Source organism: Schistocerca serialis, chromosome 6 (assembly GCF_023864345.2).
Source record: "Schistocerca serialis cubense isolate TAMUIC-IGC-003099 chromosome 6, iqSchSeri2.2, whole genome shotgun sequence".
NCBI classification, from domain to species: domain Eukaryota; kingdom Metazoa; phylum Arthropoda; class Insecta; order Orthoptera; family Acrididae; genus Schistocerca; species Schistocerca serialis.
This window is the reverse complement of record NC_064643.1, coordinates 372,262,748-372,279,030: the sequence shown is the minus strand read 5'-3', so window position 1 is coordinate 372,279,030 and position 16,283 is coordinate 372,262,748. Positions and strand designations below refer to the sequence as shown.

The following is a 16,283-nucleotide window of genomic DNA, read 5'->3' as shown; positions in this document are numbered from 1 at the left end:
CTGTTACCCTTACTGTTATCCTGATTACGTCCACGTATGAGTAACGAGCGATAGTCTAGTGGACCGAGCCTATAAGTTGTAGACGAAGCGCGCAACGCCTTGGAAGTTTAGAGCCGCGGTACTCACGAGGTGCCTGCCGTCGCGGTGCGGCGCCCCCCTGCGGATCTGCTGCTGCAGCTCGGCGACTAGTGCGCGGCGGCGCCGCTGGAGGTCGTCGTCGGGCGGCAGCGACGCCGGGCCAGAGTCCGGCGGCGGCAGCGGCGTCTCCGCGGCCTGGCGCGACACCACGCCGCCGATGGCGAACGCGCGCGGCGGGGGCGGGTGCTCTGCAAAACAACGGAGCCTCTGCGTCACCGGCCGCGTCACGTCCACGTTACACTGTGGGGGCGTCAGCAACTTCGAGGGAACTCTGGCCATCGATGCAAATGGTTGCGACGAGGAGATTTGTACCAACTTCTAGAGGGTGCGGACCAATTATCAAAAGACCCAACCAAAAACACATACAGTACGCTTCAAATATGTAAAGAGATGGGAGTGGGTAACTGAAACGAATGATTTGGAGTTACGAATCAGGCTGCATCCTGTGGCAATCCGATGGAAAGGTTTGGGTTAGGCGAATGCCTGAGGAACTTTTACCAGCCATCGTGTGTAGTGTCAACAGCGAAGTTTGGATCAGGTGGTGGAGCTGTGTTTCGTGGTTGGGGTGTGGCTCTCTCATTGCGCTTAAGAATACGTTAACTGCGAAAGGATATGGAAGCATTTTGCGGCACTGAGTACCGCGCACAGTAGAGTAACAGTTCGGAGACGATGACTTATCAGTATCGCAATGCACCTTGTCATAAGGCAGGACGTGTGAAGCTGGTTTGTGGACAATAATATTCATGAAATGACTGGCCCGCCTAGAGTACCGGCCAGAGCCCAATGAAACACGTTTGGGAAGAGCTGGAACGTCTACTTCGCTCCAGACTCCTGTATCCAACATCATTAACTTCTGTGGTTTTAGCTCTTGAAGAAAAATGGGCTGCCGTTCCCACATAGAAATCCAGACAACTCATTAAAAATTCTTCCAACAGTGTTCAAGACGTCACAAAGGCGAAGGGTGAACACACCCCACATTAATGTCCTCTAATAGGTGTATAGATCTTGTAGATCAGATGGTGAATTTGTTTGTTTCTTTTTACGCTAATTTTGGGTTCTTCATTTCGTATCGATGATTTGGCATGGACTTTTGCTGACAAGGGAACCTCCCCATCGCACCCCCCTCAGATTTAGTTATAAGTTGGCACAGTGGATAGGCCTTGAAAAACTGAACACAGATCAATCGAGAAAACAGGAAGAAGTTGTGTGGAACTACGAAAAAAATAAGCAAAATATACAAACTGAGTAGTCCATGCGCAAGACAGGCAACATTAAGGAGAATGTGAGCCCAGAAATGCCTTGGTCCCGTGGTTAGCGTGAGCAACTGCGGAATGAGAGATCCTTGGTTCAAGTCTTTCTTCGAGTGAAAATTTTATTTTCGCATAGTTATGATCTGTCCGTTCGTTCATTGACGTCTCTGTTCACTGTAATAAGTTTAGTGTCTGTGTTTTGCGACCGCACCGCAAAACTGTGCGATTAGTAGACGAAAGGACGTGCCTCTCCAATGGGAACCGAAAACATTTGATCGCAAGGTCATAGGTCAACCGATTCCTCCACAGGAAAACACGTCTGATATATTCTATACGACGTTGGTGACGGCATGTGCGTCACATGAGAGGAATATGTTGTCTACCCACCTACCTTGTACACTTGGCGAATGGGTAAAAAGATTCTTCTACCTTGCCCGATTTAGGTTTTCTTATGGATGTGGTAATCACTCCCAAAATAGTGATGAAAACATAAGAGTTTGTCACATAAACTGCAACAAATGAATGGAACGGTTTCACAGTCGCACAGTTTTCCCTGTGCTCTGTCAAAACATATGTTTTTAACGTTTTTGCGCTGTAGTCGACTGACGTCGTGTGTTTCGATGTTTGTTTCGGTGTAGCGTCCCCATACTACGGCGCAGTTACCTCGCATCGGACAAACAGATAATAATTGTCCGAAAATAAAAAATTAAACTCGAGGGAAGACTTGAACCAAGGACCTCTCGTTCCGCAGTTGCTCACGCTAACCACGGGACCACGGCGCTCCTGAGCTCACACTATCCTTGTTGTTGCCTATCTTGCGCATGGACTACTCAGTTTGCATATTTTGCTTATTTTTTTCATAGTTCCATACAACTTCTTCCTGTTTTCTCGATTGATCTGTGTTCCGTTTTTCAAGGCCTATTCACTGTGCCAACTTATAACTAAATCTGAGGGGCGGGGGGGGGGGGGGGGGGCGATGGAGAGGTTCCCTTGTGAGTATCCATGTTTCGATGTTTGACCATCGTAGTAGAGACTGACCTGCGAAGCCGCTGTCGGTGTCCGAGGCGGCGCGCGCGGCGGCGTCGTAGGCGTCGGCGGCGAGCGACCAGCGGCGGCCGTGGGGCGGCTGCGAGGCCGGGGGCCGCTCGATGCTGTGGTAGCCGTGGTCGGCGGCGCCGGAGGCCGAGCAGGAAGAGGCGGTGCCGGTGCTGTCGCTGTCGGTGCCCGTGCTGGTGCCTCGGCCCGACGACCGCCGGCTGCAGCCGCCCAGCGTGGGCGGCAGCGACGTCGGCTCCTCCACCAGCGGCGACGGCACGTAGAACGTCGTCGACACCGACGTCGCCGGCGGCGGCGGCAGCGGCGCCGTCACGGCCTGGCGGGGCACAGGCAGTCTTGGTATTAGAACAATGCCACCGGAGGCCGTCAGCTCAAGAAGACTCGGGATGAAAAGTGGTCCGCCTATTGCCATAATGTTTACTGCATTTCAAGTGCCGTTCTAGTGGAGGGATTGAATGGTGTGTACAACAAACGGGCAGCCGAGAATGCAGTCATGGTCCAACAGGGGGAATTTGCTTGGGCTGGGGTTGGTTGGGTTGTTTGGGGGAAGAGACCAAACAGCGAGGTCATCGGTCTCATCGGATTAGGGAAGGATGGGGAAGGCAGTCGGCCGTGCCCTTTCAAAGAAACCATCCCAGCATTTGCCTGGAGCGATTTAGCGAAATCACGGAAAACCTTTATCAGGATGGCCAGACGCGGGATTGAACCGCCGTCCTCCCGAATGCGAGTCCACTGTGCTAGCCACTGCGCCACCTCTCTCGGAGGGAATTTCCTTCTTTTAACATTTTAAAATAGGAGGTGTGGTCAAAAAGTAACGGGAATTTTTTAATTTCGCGGGCTTTACACATCCGATTTTCAAAATTCTTTTATCTCATTTACACATGCTCCTTATGTATGTTTGCTCTTTCAGTTTATTGTTGACTGTCGAAATTGCTTTTTTAATTTTGTTGGAGCGAAAGGTTTTAGGTTATATTCAGCTTCGTAAAGGTCCAAATGAAGTAGGATTTGTAGGGATTCCACAGCCTATTCCTATTATATCGAATTATTTATTATTTTTCTCCTGTTTTTAATTTAATAATTTCTTTGGGTGTTTGAGTAATTTTTCCTTACTTAACTTACATGTGTTCTTTCTCTTATCTTTTTTTATGTTGTACTACTTTAGATGTTTATACTGTTATAATTGCTGGTTGGTCTTCTAATTCAAATTATTCTTTGTTAGGTTCCCTGCGTTCTGTTGCTCAAACAATTTCTTATGACGTTAGATTGGCTTTGATTTTATTATCTTTAATTATTTTGATTGGTAGTTTTAACATCTTTGATTTTATAAATTACCACCTTTATTGCTGATTTATCATTATTTCTTTCCGTTTAGCTTTGGCTTGTTTTGCTTCTTGTTTGGCTGAAACTAATCGGACCCTTTTGATTTTGCTAACGGTGAGTCCGAATTAGTTTCAGGGTTTAATATTGAATATAGTGCGGTTGGTTTTACTTTAATGTTTTTGGCTGAATATACTAGAATTGTTTTTATGAGGATATTGTTGGCTTTAAGTTTTTTAGGCAGTGACTCATCCGTTTATATTTTTATTAAGTTGCTATTATATCTTTTGGGTTTATTGAGTTCGAAGTACTTTATCACGATTTCGTTATGGTAAGTTGATATACTTCGCTTGAAAGACTTTTTTACCTTCATCTTTGAATTTTTTTATTTTCTTTGTTCGTTTAAAGATTTTATTTATTTCATTTATTTAGTGAAATTTTTTGAGAAAAGTTAATAGAAGAGTTAAATTTATACGTCATCAGAAGATCAAAACAAACTGCAAAGCGATTTAGAAAAGGTATCTGAATGGTGCAAAAATTGGCAATTGACCCTAAATAACGAAAAGTCTGGGGTCATCCACACGAGTGCTAAAAGAAATCCGTTAAACTTCAATTACAAGATAAATCAGTCAAATCTAAACGCTGTAAATTCAAGTATATAGCTAAGAATTACAATTTCGAACAGCTTAAATTGGAAGGAACTCGCAGAAAATGTTGTGGGGAAGGCTAACCAAAGGTTGCGTTTTATTGGCAGGACACTTAGAAAAAGTACCAGATCTACAAAAGAGACTGCCTACACTATACTTGTCCGTCCTCTTTTAGAATACTGCTGCGGGGTTTGGGATACTTACCAGATAGGATTGACTGATTACATCGAGGAAGTTCAGAGAAGAGCAGCACGTTTTGTATTACCGCGAAATAGGGGAGAGAGTGTCACTGAAATGAAACAGGATTTGGGGTGACATCTTTAAAACAAAGGCGCTTTTCGTTGCGGTGGAATTCATCACGAATTTCGATCACCAACTTTCTCCTTCAAATGCAAAACATTTTGTTAACGCCGAACTACAAAGGGAGAAACGATCGTCGTAATAAAATAACGGAAATCAGAGCTCGCACGGAAAGATGTAGGCGTTCGTTTTTTCTGCGAGATTGGAACAATAGAGAATTATTGTGAAGGTCGTCTGATGAGCCCTCTGCCAGGCACTTAAATGTGTTTTGCAGAGTATCCATGTAGATGTAGATGTACGTGTTTTCGAGTGCGAGCCGAAATTTTGCTTTCGTAAAAGACAGACCAAAGAATTTGCATTGAATTTTGCTTGAAAAATGGAATAAAGTGAAGCACCGCATTCTCGATGTTCACTGCGGCTTTTGAAAATCTACTACGAGTAATACAAGAGTTTACGAGTAGTATAAACCTTTCAAAGACGGTAGAGAAGACGTTGAAGACGATAACGACGACGCCTTAGCACATCACTTACTGACAACAATGAGGAAGAAGTAGTACAGAAAAATGGTTTTTTAAAATCGCCAAAACAGCGCAGAAGTTGCTTATGATGTCGGCATATCCTCTCGCTCACGCCGAGCAATTTTTCGGACGTTTTAGGCATGAAACATGTAACAGCAAAGTTAATTCCGAAATTGTTGAATTTCGACCGAAAACCACGTCGCATAGACATCGCTCATGAATTACTGAATGAAGTCGACAACGATCAAGAACTTCTAGGTGACGAAACATGGTTACAGAGTTGACTTCGAAACCAAGGCTCAGTCGTCCCAATGGAAATTGCCTGAGGAGCCAAGACCGACAAAAAAATTCGACAAGTTCGATCACATCTGAGACCACCAAAAATATTTCTTAAGTTCGATCACATCAGGAGGTTCGTCTCACTGTTTTCTGCGATTACAATCCAATAGGGCAGCGTGAGGTCCTGCCTTATGATTGTATGCTCAAAAATGAATACTAACTGGAAGCTATCTGCGTGAAGCAGCGCGATGAAAACGACCAAAAACAACAACTCGTGGAAATCGTATCACGATAATGCTCCCGCTCACGCTCAATATTTATTCGTGATTTTAGGGAAAAAAAACTAACTGTTGAGTTGCGTCAGCCACCGTATTCGCCGGATATCGTCTCCTGCGACTTCCATTCCCGAGGCTGAAGAGAACCATGAAAGGAAGTCGTTTTGCCAGCACTAATGAGATAAATACAGAATCGCTGAAGAAGCAGAACACCATAATGAAAAGTGAATTCCACAAGCGCTTCCAAGAATGAAAAAGTGCCGGCACAGGAGTGTTTTTTCTGAAGAGCATTCCTTTTGAAAGGGAGAAAGTAGTTGTTGATGAATAAATAAAGATTATTACAGAAAAAGAAAAATTTCTGTTATTTTTTGATCACACATCGTACGTTAACAGAGGAGTGGGATATTTGTGGGCAACGCTGTCACTTACGTGCAAGGGATGGAATTCCTGGCCACTGAAGGCGTATAACCGACGGCCGCTCGAGGATGCTGCTGCGATTACTACTACAGCGAGGCTAAAATCGTGGAGGTATAATAAGGGGCGATGACGTTCCAGTCTTACGCTGTACGTTGCTTTGACGTCACCGTCGCCAGACCGGGAGCCCCAAAATATTAGCATACTAAAGCTTACGACTGCTTCTTGTAGTTAACCTGAGTTGTAAGTACTCAGCCACTGTTTTCAACAGTAATTTTTATAGTGCTATATATGATCTAGTAATTGGGCTCGTTTCGAATAAACGGTACGAATATATGATGTGACAAGGCTGCTTTCGTACTCAAGCGCTTTCCAGAAACTAATATTCGAACTATGTCCTCTTCCTGAAGGTACTGAAAACATATTTTGCTGTTTGGTCGGTTACAAGTCACTGCTTCTTACAGCGTCCATCCAGAGAGTTGGACTCAAGGAAAATCCAGAGTCAAGTAACAGAAATAAAACCACTACAGTGAAAGTAAACAGTCCAAACAAAATTCATGTAAGGCTCCTAAATGGAGCAACTAAAACCTGTGAAGGATGAAGCGTTGTCTTTCGTAGAATACAGAAGAACTGTAGCGTCATAAAGAAGATTGCTTCAGATTACAGAACAGGATCCCTCTTTCGCCTTCATGCGAGCGAGCACTTAACCCACAGCTCCCCAGCGGGCGCCTGGCCCTACCAGGTAGGTAAATACGCATGACGGCTAGCCATGTCACAATGGTGACTCAACGAAACTTATCGGCCCTGCGCTCTCTGTGACTTCGCTATCTATGTGCAAGTGGGCACAGCCGACTGCGTCAAAGGGACCGAGCACGTGGCTGTGTCATTAAGCGAGGTACTATCGGCAACTTCGGCCAAGCTATGCCAAGTTTATTCGTCTTCTCTCTGGCGCAACGCAGCCGAGTAAAGTACATGCGGATTGGCCATACGCCTGCAGTCTAGTTTCACATCCCACTGACGACGAGGTCGAACTGGACGAAGCCCAAGTTCAGATTGGCCCTTTCAAAGGAACCATCTCAGTTTTCGACTTACGAGATTTAGAGAGATCACGGAAAACGAAATTGGATTGCCAGATGAGATTTGAACGACGTCTTCCAAAGTATGTCTCTTAGCAAGGCGCGATAGTTTTCACTTGAAGTTTCATGGTGCTCATGGAGAAAGATTGAGCCTGCGAATACGATTTCTCTGCTTTGACCTATGACACCATCAATTTGGCGGATATGCAACAGGTGTGAAATAGGAACTATAACAAGAATTACAGCTATTCTCGCCGACATCGCATTTATTGGGTCCACCAACTCATAACCAAACTGTTGCCTAATCTACATTTTGAATCAGTTAGTCATAACTACTGAGATTTTGTCTTCAAATTCATTGTATAATCCAATTCACAATCGAACAGAGACTTTGGGTTGCAGTACGCATCAGTCTCCCAACACAACGTACATCCTAGAAAATAATATACAAAGAAAACAAAAACTCTCAGTATTCTGTTCTGCCTCTCTCCCCGTATGTATGACGTCACTCGCTACATCATTACATCACGGTTCAATGGCGACGTCCGGTAGCGGCAGGCTCAAGCCAACCGCTCAGCATCCCGAGCAAGGTGGACACGCCAGGGGGGCGGAGTGGGAATGGAGATAATTCCCAGAATGAATTTTCACTCTGCAACTAGAAGAGATGGGGGCTTGAACCTGGGGCCTCTGCCTTCACGAGCAAATGCTCTACCGTGTGGGCTACCCAGCCACGTCTCTCGATCAGAGCTCCGCCAGGAGGAAGTACAGCTGTTAAGTCTGGTCGAGACACGTGCGTGGGAAAAGCCCACGCGGTAGAGCTTTTGCTCGCGAAGGCAAGGGCTCCGAGTCCCAATATGGCGCACGGTCTTAATCTGCCAGCAAGTTTCGTGATTATTATCCTCTGTGGCAACACGCTTCGATGATGATCACAGAAACTGACTCCATGTTATGGCAAATGCTTGAGTAACGGTGAAACTATACAGGAAAGTATTTTGATGGGTCTGAAATTCATATAATGTAAAAATGCCATCTAAAAGCTCCCTTTGCGCTTACTACACGAACAAAGTATGTATCAAAACATAAACGCTACGGGGTCTGCCATTATCGTGCAACATTTCCAAAGAATATTACATCATATGTAACACCTTCAGCCTCGATAGAAATCTAAGCTCTTACGGGGACTGTTGTTGAGACAATCACTGCAGCACCATATTTTTATTCATTTCTTCTTTAATTCTCTCTTATACGCGTTACCTCTGCGAAAACGAGGTTTTTTTTTTCACTTTCTCTTTTCTACACGTCTGACAATATCCATTTGATACGCGAGCGATCGTAAGTTAAAAACTGAGTGTGCTTCTCTGATTCTATGAAGACTATACAATGCTGACCACACGCCATGTCGTCCTTTGTCCTTTGCCGGAAGGCGTCATTTGGATGTGGCCAGCACATCTCTGTCTTCAAGTTGGTGTCGGCTTTCCAACCTCTGGAGCCGAAACTTCCGGTCCGCGGAGCTCCTACGAGGCCGAGCGCACCCCGTTACTCTTTAATAAGAACCTTATTGTCAGTCTAGATTGCAGTTCTCCACTTTAGTTTTACATTTCTCCGGTACTTGTTTCGTCTCTGAATAACCATCATCAGGTATGTATATAATACGTCAATTTTGGTAGGGTCCGAATAAACCCAATGCACGGTATGACCAAAAAGTAACGGAATTTTTGTTTTTCTCAAAATACCTTCATTTTTTCATGAACATCAACTTTGTCCCCTTCAAAGCAATCCCCTTCAGATATAATACACTTGTGCCATCGCTTTTTCCAAAATTGGAGGCCCTTCTGGAACTCAACGTTTCGTTATGATGTCCAGCTCCTTCAGCGATTCTGCTTTTGTCTTAACAATGGTGGTAAAACGAGTCCTTTCGTGATTCTCTTCAGCCTCTGGAATAGAAAGAAGTCGCAGCGGGCCATGCCCGGGGAATACGGTGGCTGAGACGACATAAAGGTTTTCCTTTTTGCCAAAAATCAGAACAAGCATTGAGGTGTGAGAGGGGTCATTATCATGATAAAATTTCCAAGAGTGGTTTTCACACAGTTCTGGTAGTTTCCGACGGGTTGCTTCACGCAAACGGCACTTAACTTCCAGGTAGTATTTCTTATTGACCGTAAGACCATAAGCCAAGAACTCACGATGCGCTATCTCATTGTAATCAAAGAGAACGGTGTGAAGAACCATCACATGTGATCGAAATTGTCAAAGTTTTTTCGATATTGGCTCTTAAGGAGTTTCCATTGAGACGACTGGTACTTGGTTTCAATGTCATACCCTTATACACATGTTTCGTCACCTGCTGTAACCTTATTGAAAAGTTCTGGTTCGTTGTCGACATTATTCAGCAATTCCTGAGCGGCTCTTAACGCCACATAATTTTTAGACGAAATTCCACCGTTTCGGAACGAACTTTACTGTTATGCGTTTCATGCCCAAGACTCCCGAAGGAGGGAGCCAATCATAAGCAATCTCTCTGATGGTGATTCGGTGATTTTCCACACCCATTTTCTTTACTTCTTCCACAATGTCGTCAGTAATTGATGTGCTATGGCGTTCAGGGCGGCCGTTGTCTTCGTCTTCTCGACCGTCTTTGAAACATTTATATCACTCGTAAGCTCACAGCAAATTCACGAAAACCCACAGTCAACACTTCGAGGGCTGTACTGCACTTTATTCCATTTTCCAGTCAAAATTTAATGAAAATTGTTTGACTTATCTTTTCCGTAAAAATTCGTCGAACACTCGAAAACGCGTATAACGGCTTCGACTGTCAACAATAAACTAAATATTCAAAACATCTGAAAATATAAATAAACATCAGGAACAAGTGTACTAACAATATGAAAAAAATGAAAATCGGGCGTATAAAGCACCGAAATTTAAAAAAATTCCCATTACTTTTTTAATCACACATCGTATGTTTTGCAAGTACTACTTAAAAATTGGTCATATGCCGATGGTATCATACTGAAGTGTTATGTAATCAGTCTAATACTGATCTAATGGCTATCATTCACAGTCGAAACTGTGCGATGTGGAAACATAAAAGTGGGATTTTAACAGGCAATAGATGTAACGAAGAACTGTATTTTTGCCTTGCTGCATTCAATCGAAACACTCATAAGTTCAGTTATGACTCCTCATGGTCCATCGGAATGACTGGAGGTGATCAGTTGTTGAATCTGTTATGCAATATGAAACGAAAAAGGCGCCTAGTAATTCTACTAAAACCTTCAGTTTGCTTTAATAACTTTAAAAAAGATTTACAAATTTTTGTTCACATCTTGTTGCAGTTACGAAAATTGCAAAAAGTGCAATTCGCACTGCAACGAATATTTTGTTTTGCCGACGAGGAACTCACTATCCTTCAGGAAGCTGATTTTATAGGACAGGCTGAGAATTTAAATATTGTGATTAAGATCTAGCAATCCATTGGTTTTTCGACTGCTAAAGCTACGAAAGATTCAATATATCGTAAAAGTACCTTGATAACTCCTGTGAAGGAATCAAAGTACCTAGAACTTTCCTCGCTGGAGATGATTTCTTGTCCGCAGCTCGTGGTCGTGCGGTAGCGTTCTCGCTTCCCGCGCCCGGATTCGATTCCCGGCGGCGTCAGGGATTTTCTCTGCCTCGTGATGACTGGGTGTTGTGTGCTGTCCTTAGGTTGGTTAGATTTAAGTAGTTCTAAGTTCGAGGGCACTGATGACCACAGATGTTAAGTCCCATAGTGCTCAGAGCCATTTGAACCATTTTTTTAAATGATTTCTTAGGATTGACGTTTTTCGTATCAATGTTTAAAGAATTAATACGCCCTAAGTCACCTGAACGACAGAACACTGAGAATGAACAACGTAATACTGACAACCACTGTGTAATGAACACAGGCATAGACAGCAGTTAAAGCAGCTCATAGCTACCTAAATGTGATCTGATCTAAATATCACAGTGTACGTTATATTACCAATTGCGGTAAAGAACCCTGTAGAGACGTCTGAAACAATATAGGGTAATTCAAATTAATATAGTGATTTCAGACGGTAATAATTATATTAAGAATTACAGACAACGTAGAGGAAAGTTCAAGATTTCGGTCATTTCGCAAGTGCCGTGAATCGAAAGCAGTCCGAGATTCGAAAATTTTAAAATCAACAGTTTCTAAACCGTTGGAACACTCGTACTTGACATAACGACGCTGCCTTCTGCTCTTGTCCGCTTGTCATCCATGGATTTCTTTTAATTTGGTTACGTGAAAGATCCAGCTTTGTGATTCCTTTACCGAAAACAATTCCACAACTCAAAAAGCGTATTTCTGATGCGTTCGCTTCCATATGACTTCGCACATGATTACGAATACATTACGTGAATTGGATTAACGCTTAGATGTTGCTTGTGTGACCTAGGGGTGTGAGTCGTGGAACACCTCTGAAGTACGTAAAACAAAACGAACATGCTTATCTTATGGATGTATTGCTATGCAGTAAGTAGTTATAGCCGTTCGCAACTGCTATTTTCATTTTGAACTGCCCTGTAAAATAAAATGAAGGCAAACCATCATGGTTGAGACTTTACTGCGAGATGACTATGACGTCGGTGAATACTTTTAAAACCGGACGTAATAATCGGAAGGATAACATCAACTTTTTTCGAATCCATTAACTTAAAACCGATGTGAAATAACGGTTAGAAGTTCCGAACATTCCATGTCAAAAGCCAGAAGCCGCTGGCACCGTGGCCGTTCTATTGCATGAGATTCCATTCCGGTAATATTCGACTATGGATGGTTCGAGTTATGGACGCCAGATGTTGGCAAATTCCTTTCCGATAACACTCTGGAACGCACGACATGGAACAGGAGTTGCACGAGACTTAATGCTCCGGCAGAATTTCTGGTATGTGGCGTAATAGATAGGCGCGTGGAAGCTTATGAGGTGCTATGCTGAATGTCTACGTACCTCCCGCGCGCATCTCATCTCCCCCCCCCCCCCCCCCCCCCCACACACACACACACACACACACAGAGAGAGAGAGAGAGAGAGAGAGAGAGAGCACGCGGAGAAGGGGCGGGCCATGTGTGCTTTTCTCAGTACCAGTGTTCACGTTCAGTTGGTTCTTTAACTTGTGTTCAGTGGAGGAGATTATCAGAGAGGCTCTAAAATAAGTACAGGACCATCATTTCGTGTGTAGAATAGTCGCCTGACTACTTCATCATTACTCTTCTGCAAGCGCTTCATATAATCGCACACGTATTAGTTGCGTTTTGAATTTCAATTTCGTTTTGGCAGAACTATATTCATTCAGATTCTTCCTTCTACGTTATACCACTGACGTCACACTAACAGTGAATTCCTTTGAAACGAGCGCGCTTTTCATTCCTCTACAAGAAAACCTGTCGTCTTCCGACAAATGATCAGCGACGCTCTTCCAGAATGAATCGGTAAGCAACGGAGTTACGCTGTAATGAGATTTCCTTGTCAGATTAAAATGGGAGGAAAGAAGGAAGGAAGATTAGGGTTTAGTGTCCAGTCCATGACGAGGTCATTAAAGATGGAGCACAAACATCATCGCATGATTAGAAATAGTAAGAATTATTTTAAGAAAGAAGTTAGTAGTGTCCCATCGTCATGACAATTCTATCCCCACTCCACCCGAGCATCAGAACATAGTAGTAACCACTATGGCGTATTGGTAGTTACACACAGTTCGACACAAACACTGGGCATAATACTTTGTTGGTACAACGTCTCATCCATATTTAGAATTAAACAAATAAACTGAATATGTCATTCAGCTCGTTTGGCGTTAAGTCTTCTCTATAAATTATTCCAACACCTCCATACACATTCATTATTAAACATTGAAAAATTTACTCGTGCTGCATTCAGTTTAGCATATTTGTAATCCACTGCACTTTCCTCCGAAAAACTTTCAATATTTCAGCTAAGTTCTGGAGACATTACCACAATTGGGAGGCATTGACACAATCGGGGACTGCAGCAACCTTATCTGCCTTAAGGACTGCTATATTTATGAGATTTTCTTTCCTTCTACTTTTTAAGTTATCTATACACCATGCGCGCGGGGTTGCTTGAATTCACAAACCATCCAGTAAGTACTTTATAGCATGTCCTCTAGCTATCTGGAAAGTTAATGTACAGTCAACATTAATCAGCAGATGTTAACTAGCGTAGGTGCAAATTTTAACCGCCTTAAGCAATACGTCTATCAGACACTTGAAACGTTTAAATGCTTACGATCATCTTAAATTTACCTAAGATATTTGTAGAAGCAAAAATTCTGAAGACTCAAAATATGTATCACCTGTATTCTTTTTTGCTTAAATTAAGTCGTTTCGCAATGTTAGTCTAGAAGCGAAGTAGCAAAGGCATCCAGTATTCTATGGCCTGTCCTCCATCGCTTTCGCGCGAGCGGAAATAGGTGTTATGGAAGAGTCGTAAATGAAAATGAGGCCCCGGTTGTAAGCAAGGCACGTCCTGCGACTGCGGGCCTTGCTGGCTTGCAGAATGTGCTTCTAAAATAAATCGACGGCAAAGGAAGAAGGCAGAAACAAGAGAAAAACTGTAAGTACGTCTGGAGAATATGTATACCCCGCTCACGCGCCAGCTAGGAGTACAAAGTTTCTTTCAGATAACTTAATACCATAAGTACTGCAGCACGCTGTTCGCAATAGAACGAGCCAGTGGCTGCCAACTTGCTTGCTGAAATTTAGAAACACCCAGACGCACACTGATCCGGAGAGAACCCTATCAGATTGTTATACTTTTGTCACTAGGAGAGATAACTGCAATGGTCAACGGTTAGTTTATTGCTTCCTTGTTTAACAGGCTTACGACGAAAGGCCCTACTCTCAAATATGAAAAAAGTTCATGTTTCAACTCTTTACTGCTAATACTGTCAACTTTACACCATATATGTAATCTAGAGGTTTTGCGACTTGTAATAACAGCGGAATAAAATTTACGTTATATGTAAACTCTCTAGCGCTCCAGAAATAAGAGACTCTTTGGTGTATAGTGGACAGAGAAAAGAAAATATACAGAATATACAGTGCATTGTACAAGCAAACTGTTAGCAACGAGGATCAGAAAGGACAACGAAAAGTATACAGAAATAGCTTTGTGGTTATCAATTTTGTGTCATGTAAGTAACTAATAATCGGATAGGCCTAAACTGGTAGTACTTACGGATAAAGCAACATTTCCAGTGTCACGGGTAAACATTATACATTAACGTTTCATTTCTGAGCAATTTTTTGATTGAATGGAGAATATGGAAGACATAAAACGAAAAATAATACAGCATTACCCACTGAAGTTTCGTTGGTTTGATTATTGGAAACAAGCTTTTAAGATATCCTGTGTTACGTTCTATTATTTTCTTTGACTATGTGAATGCTGAAGAGACAGGCAAGTGCATTCCAGTTGTTAAGAATACGGAGTGAAATATCACTCACTTACACAACCTCACTTTCTTCTGCTCAGGGCATCACTTAGGAAAAATATATCACGAAAGCGGTTGTTGTGATTACAGAAAAAAGTAACGAAAAAAGCAATTTATAGCCGTTTCGCAGGCCTTCCTTAAATTGAATCAAAACTGAACTGTAGTATTCATATTAACATTGGTTTCCTTTTTTATATTAGCATTGCCTAATACCTAAAAACGATTAAACGCCACTAATTCGTAGAAGGAAAACTGTAGTTAGTGCTTACATTGTCTGCGTGTTTTAAAACAAGTTTTGAGCATGATGTATAGTAACTTTAATTATGGTACTGCGTTGTTTAAATGCAAGGACTACACTTATTGACAATATGTGGAGGCATCATTCTGTTTCAAGAACGAAGCTTCGATCTCTCTTTTACGTGATCGAGTACTACGATGATCTTGGCCTGATTCAGACTAGGTCGATATAAAGAACGATGCGAAAAGTCATAGGCTTGTCTGACTGGTACAGAAATTTTGAACTTAACAGGCAGGCATACGTACACAGCGCGCGAGAACCCGTTTAGCAACTCAACGAAACAGAGGATGGATATACGAAAACCAAGAATCGGTTGTCGGCGCAGAAACCACGAATATTCAACTGTCCACCAAATATCGACAACGCATGTAATAGCCCGCAGAAACTGTAGCCCAATTATTCATATACACCACGCTCAATTTGAGAGAGCAGTGAAATTACACGTACGATAACTCTGAATGATATAATGTACTATTCCTTCATGATGGAGAAATTTTTATCACTGAATATTAACAAAAACGTTATCTAACGTGCTTGCACCTAATGAAGTCACAGACTTCTAAATGTGCTGATCTTAATAAATAAACTCTAACTTGAAGTTACTGACTCTAAAGTTTCCCTCTGTGGAGGCACCAGCAATGCAAAAATATGACGTATCATACTTATTAATACATCTTGATTAAACAGCTTTATTCTCGTAGACGTCACTGTCTCCAAGCCAATGATCACGTCGCCCTGCTTTAATACTGTTCGCACACGGAAATTGGATGTGGCCTACAATATTCTCCGCAAGGAAAGAAGTTACCAAGATAACTGTCTGAGGGAGATATTTGGAAACTGAAGACCATAATTTAAATCCACACACACACTTCTGTTTACATGTTAACATGTTTAATGTTACCATAAGTTTTGCAGATTATAACCCGTTGTACATTTACACAACGTAATTCGCCAGAAAATACAGGAAATAAATTATACAACTTGATAATGAATAACCTTAAGGCATTTATCATGCCTATGGTTTTACTGCCATATTTTGCAGTGGTGTCCATCTCCGCCTGCCTGTTACATGTCCTCAAAAAAATATACTCTCTTTTGTCAAAAATATACGAACGATTTTCTCTGTGACCTTGTGGCAAGACGGAATGCAATGAGGGGTGCTTCGCTGCTTGACATGCATCTCCCTCCAGTACCTGAAGAGACAAATTCTAT

The 16,283-nt window shown here is 42.6% G+C and overlaps 1 protein-coding gene across 1 annotated transcript in view; it reads right to left on the bottom strand.

Annotated features, from left to right (window-relative positions):
• The window catches only part of LOC126484878 (pro-interleukin-16-like), a 76,478-nt gene that overhangs the window by 28,628 nt on the left and 31,567 nt on the right, over window positions 1-16,283 (bottom strand). The window contains exons 3-4 of the mRNA XM_050108474.1: window positions 2,505-2,760; window positions 127-326 (exon numbers count right to left, since the gene is read on the bottom strand). Of these exons, the coding sequence (XP_049964431.1) occupies window positions 127-326; window positions 2,505-2,760 (456 nt within the window). The remainder of the gene's footprint in view (window positions 1-126; window positions 327-2,504; window positions 2,761-16,283) is intronic.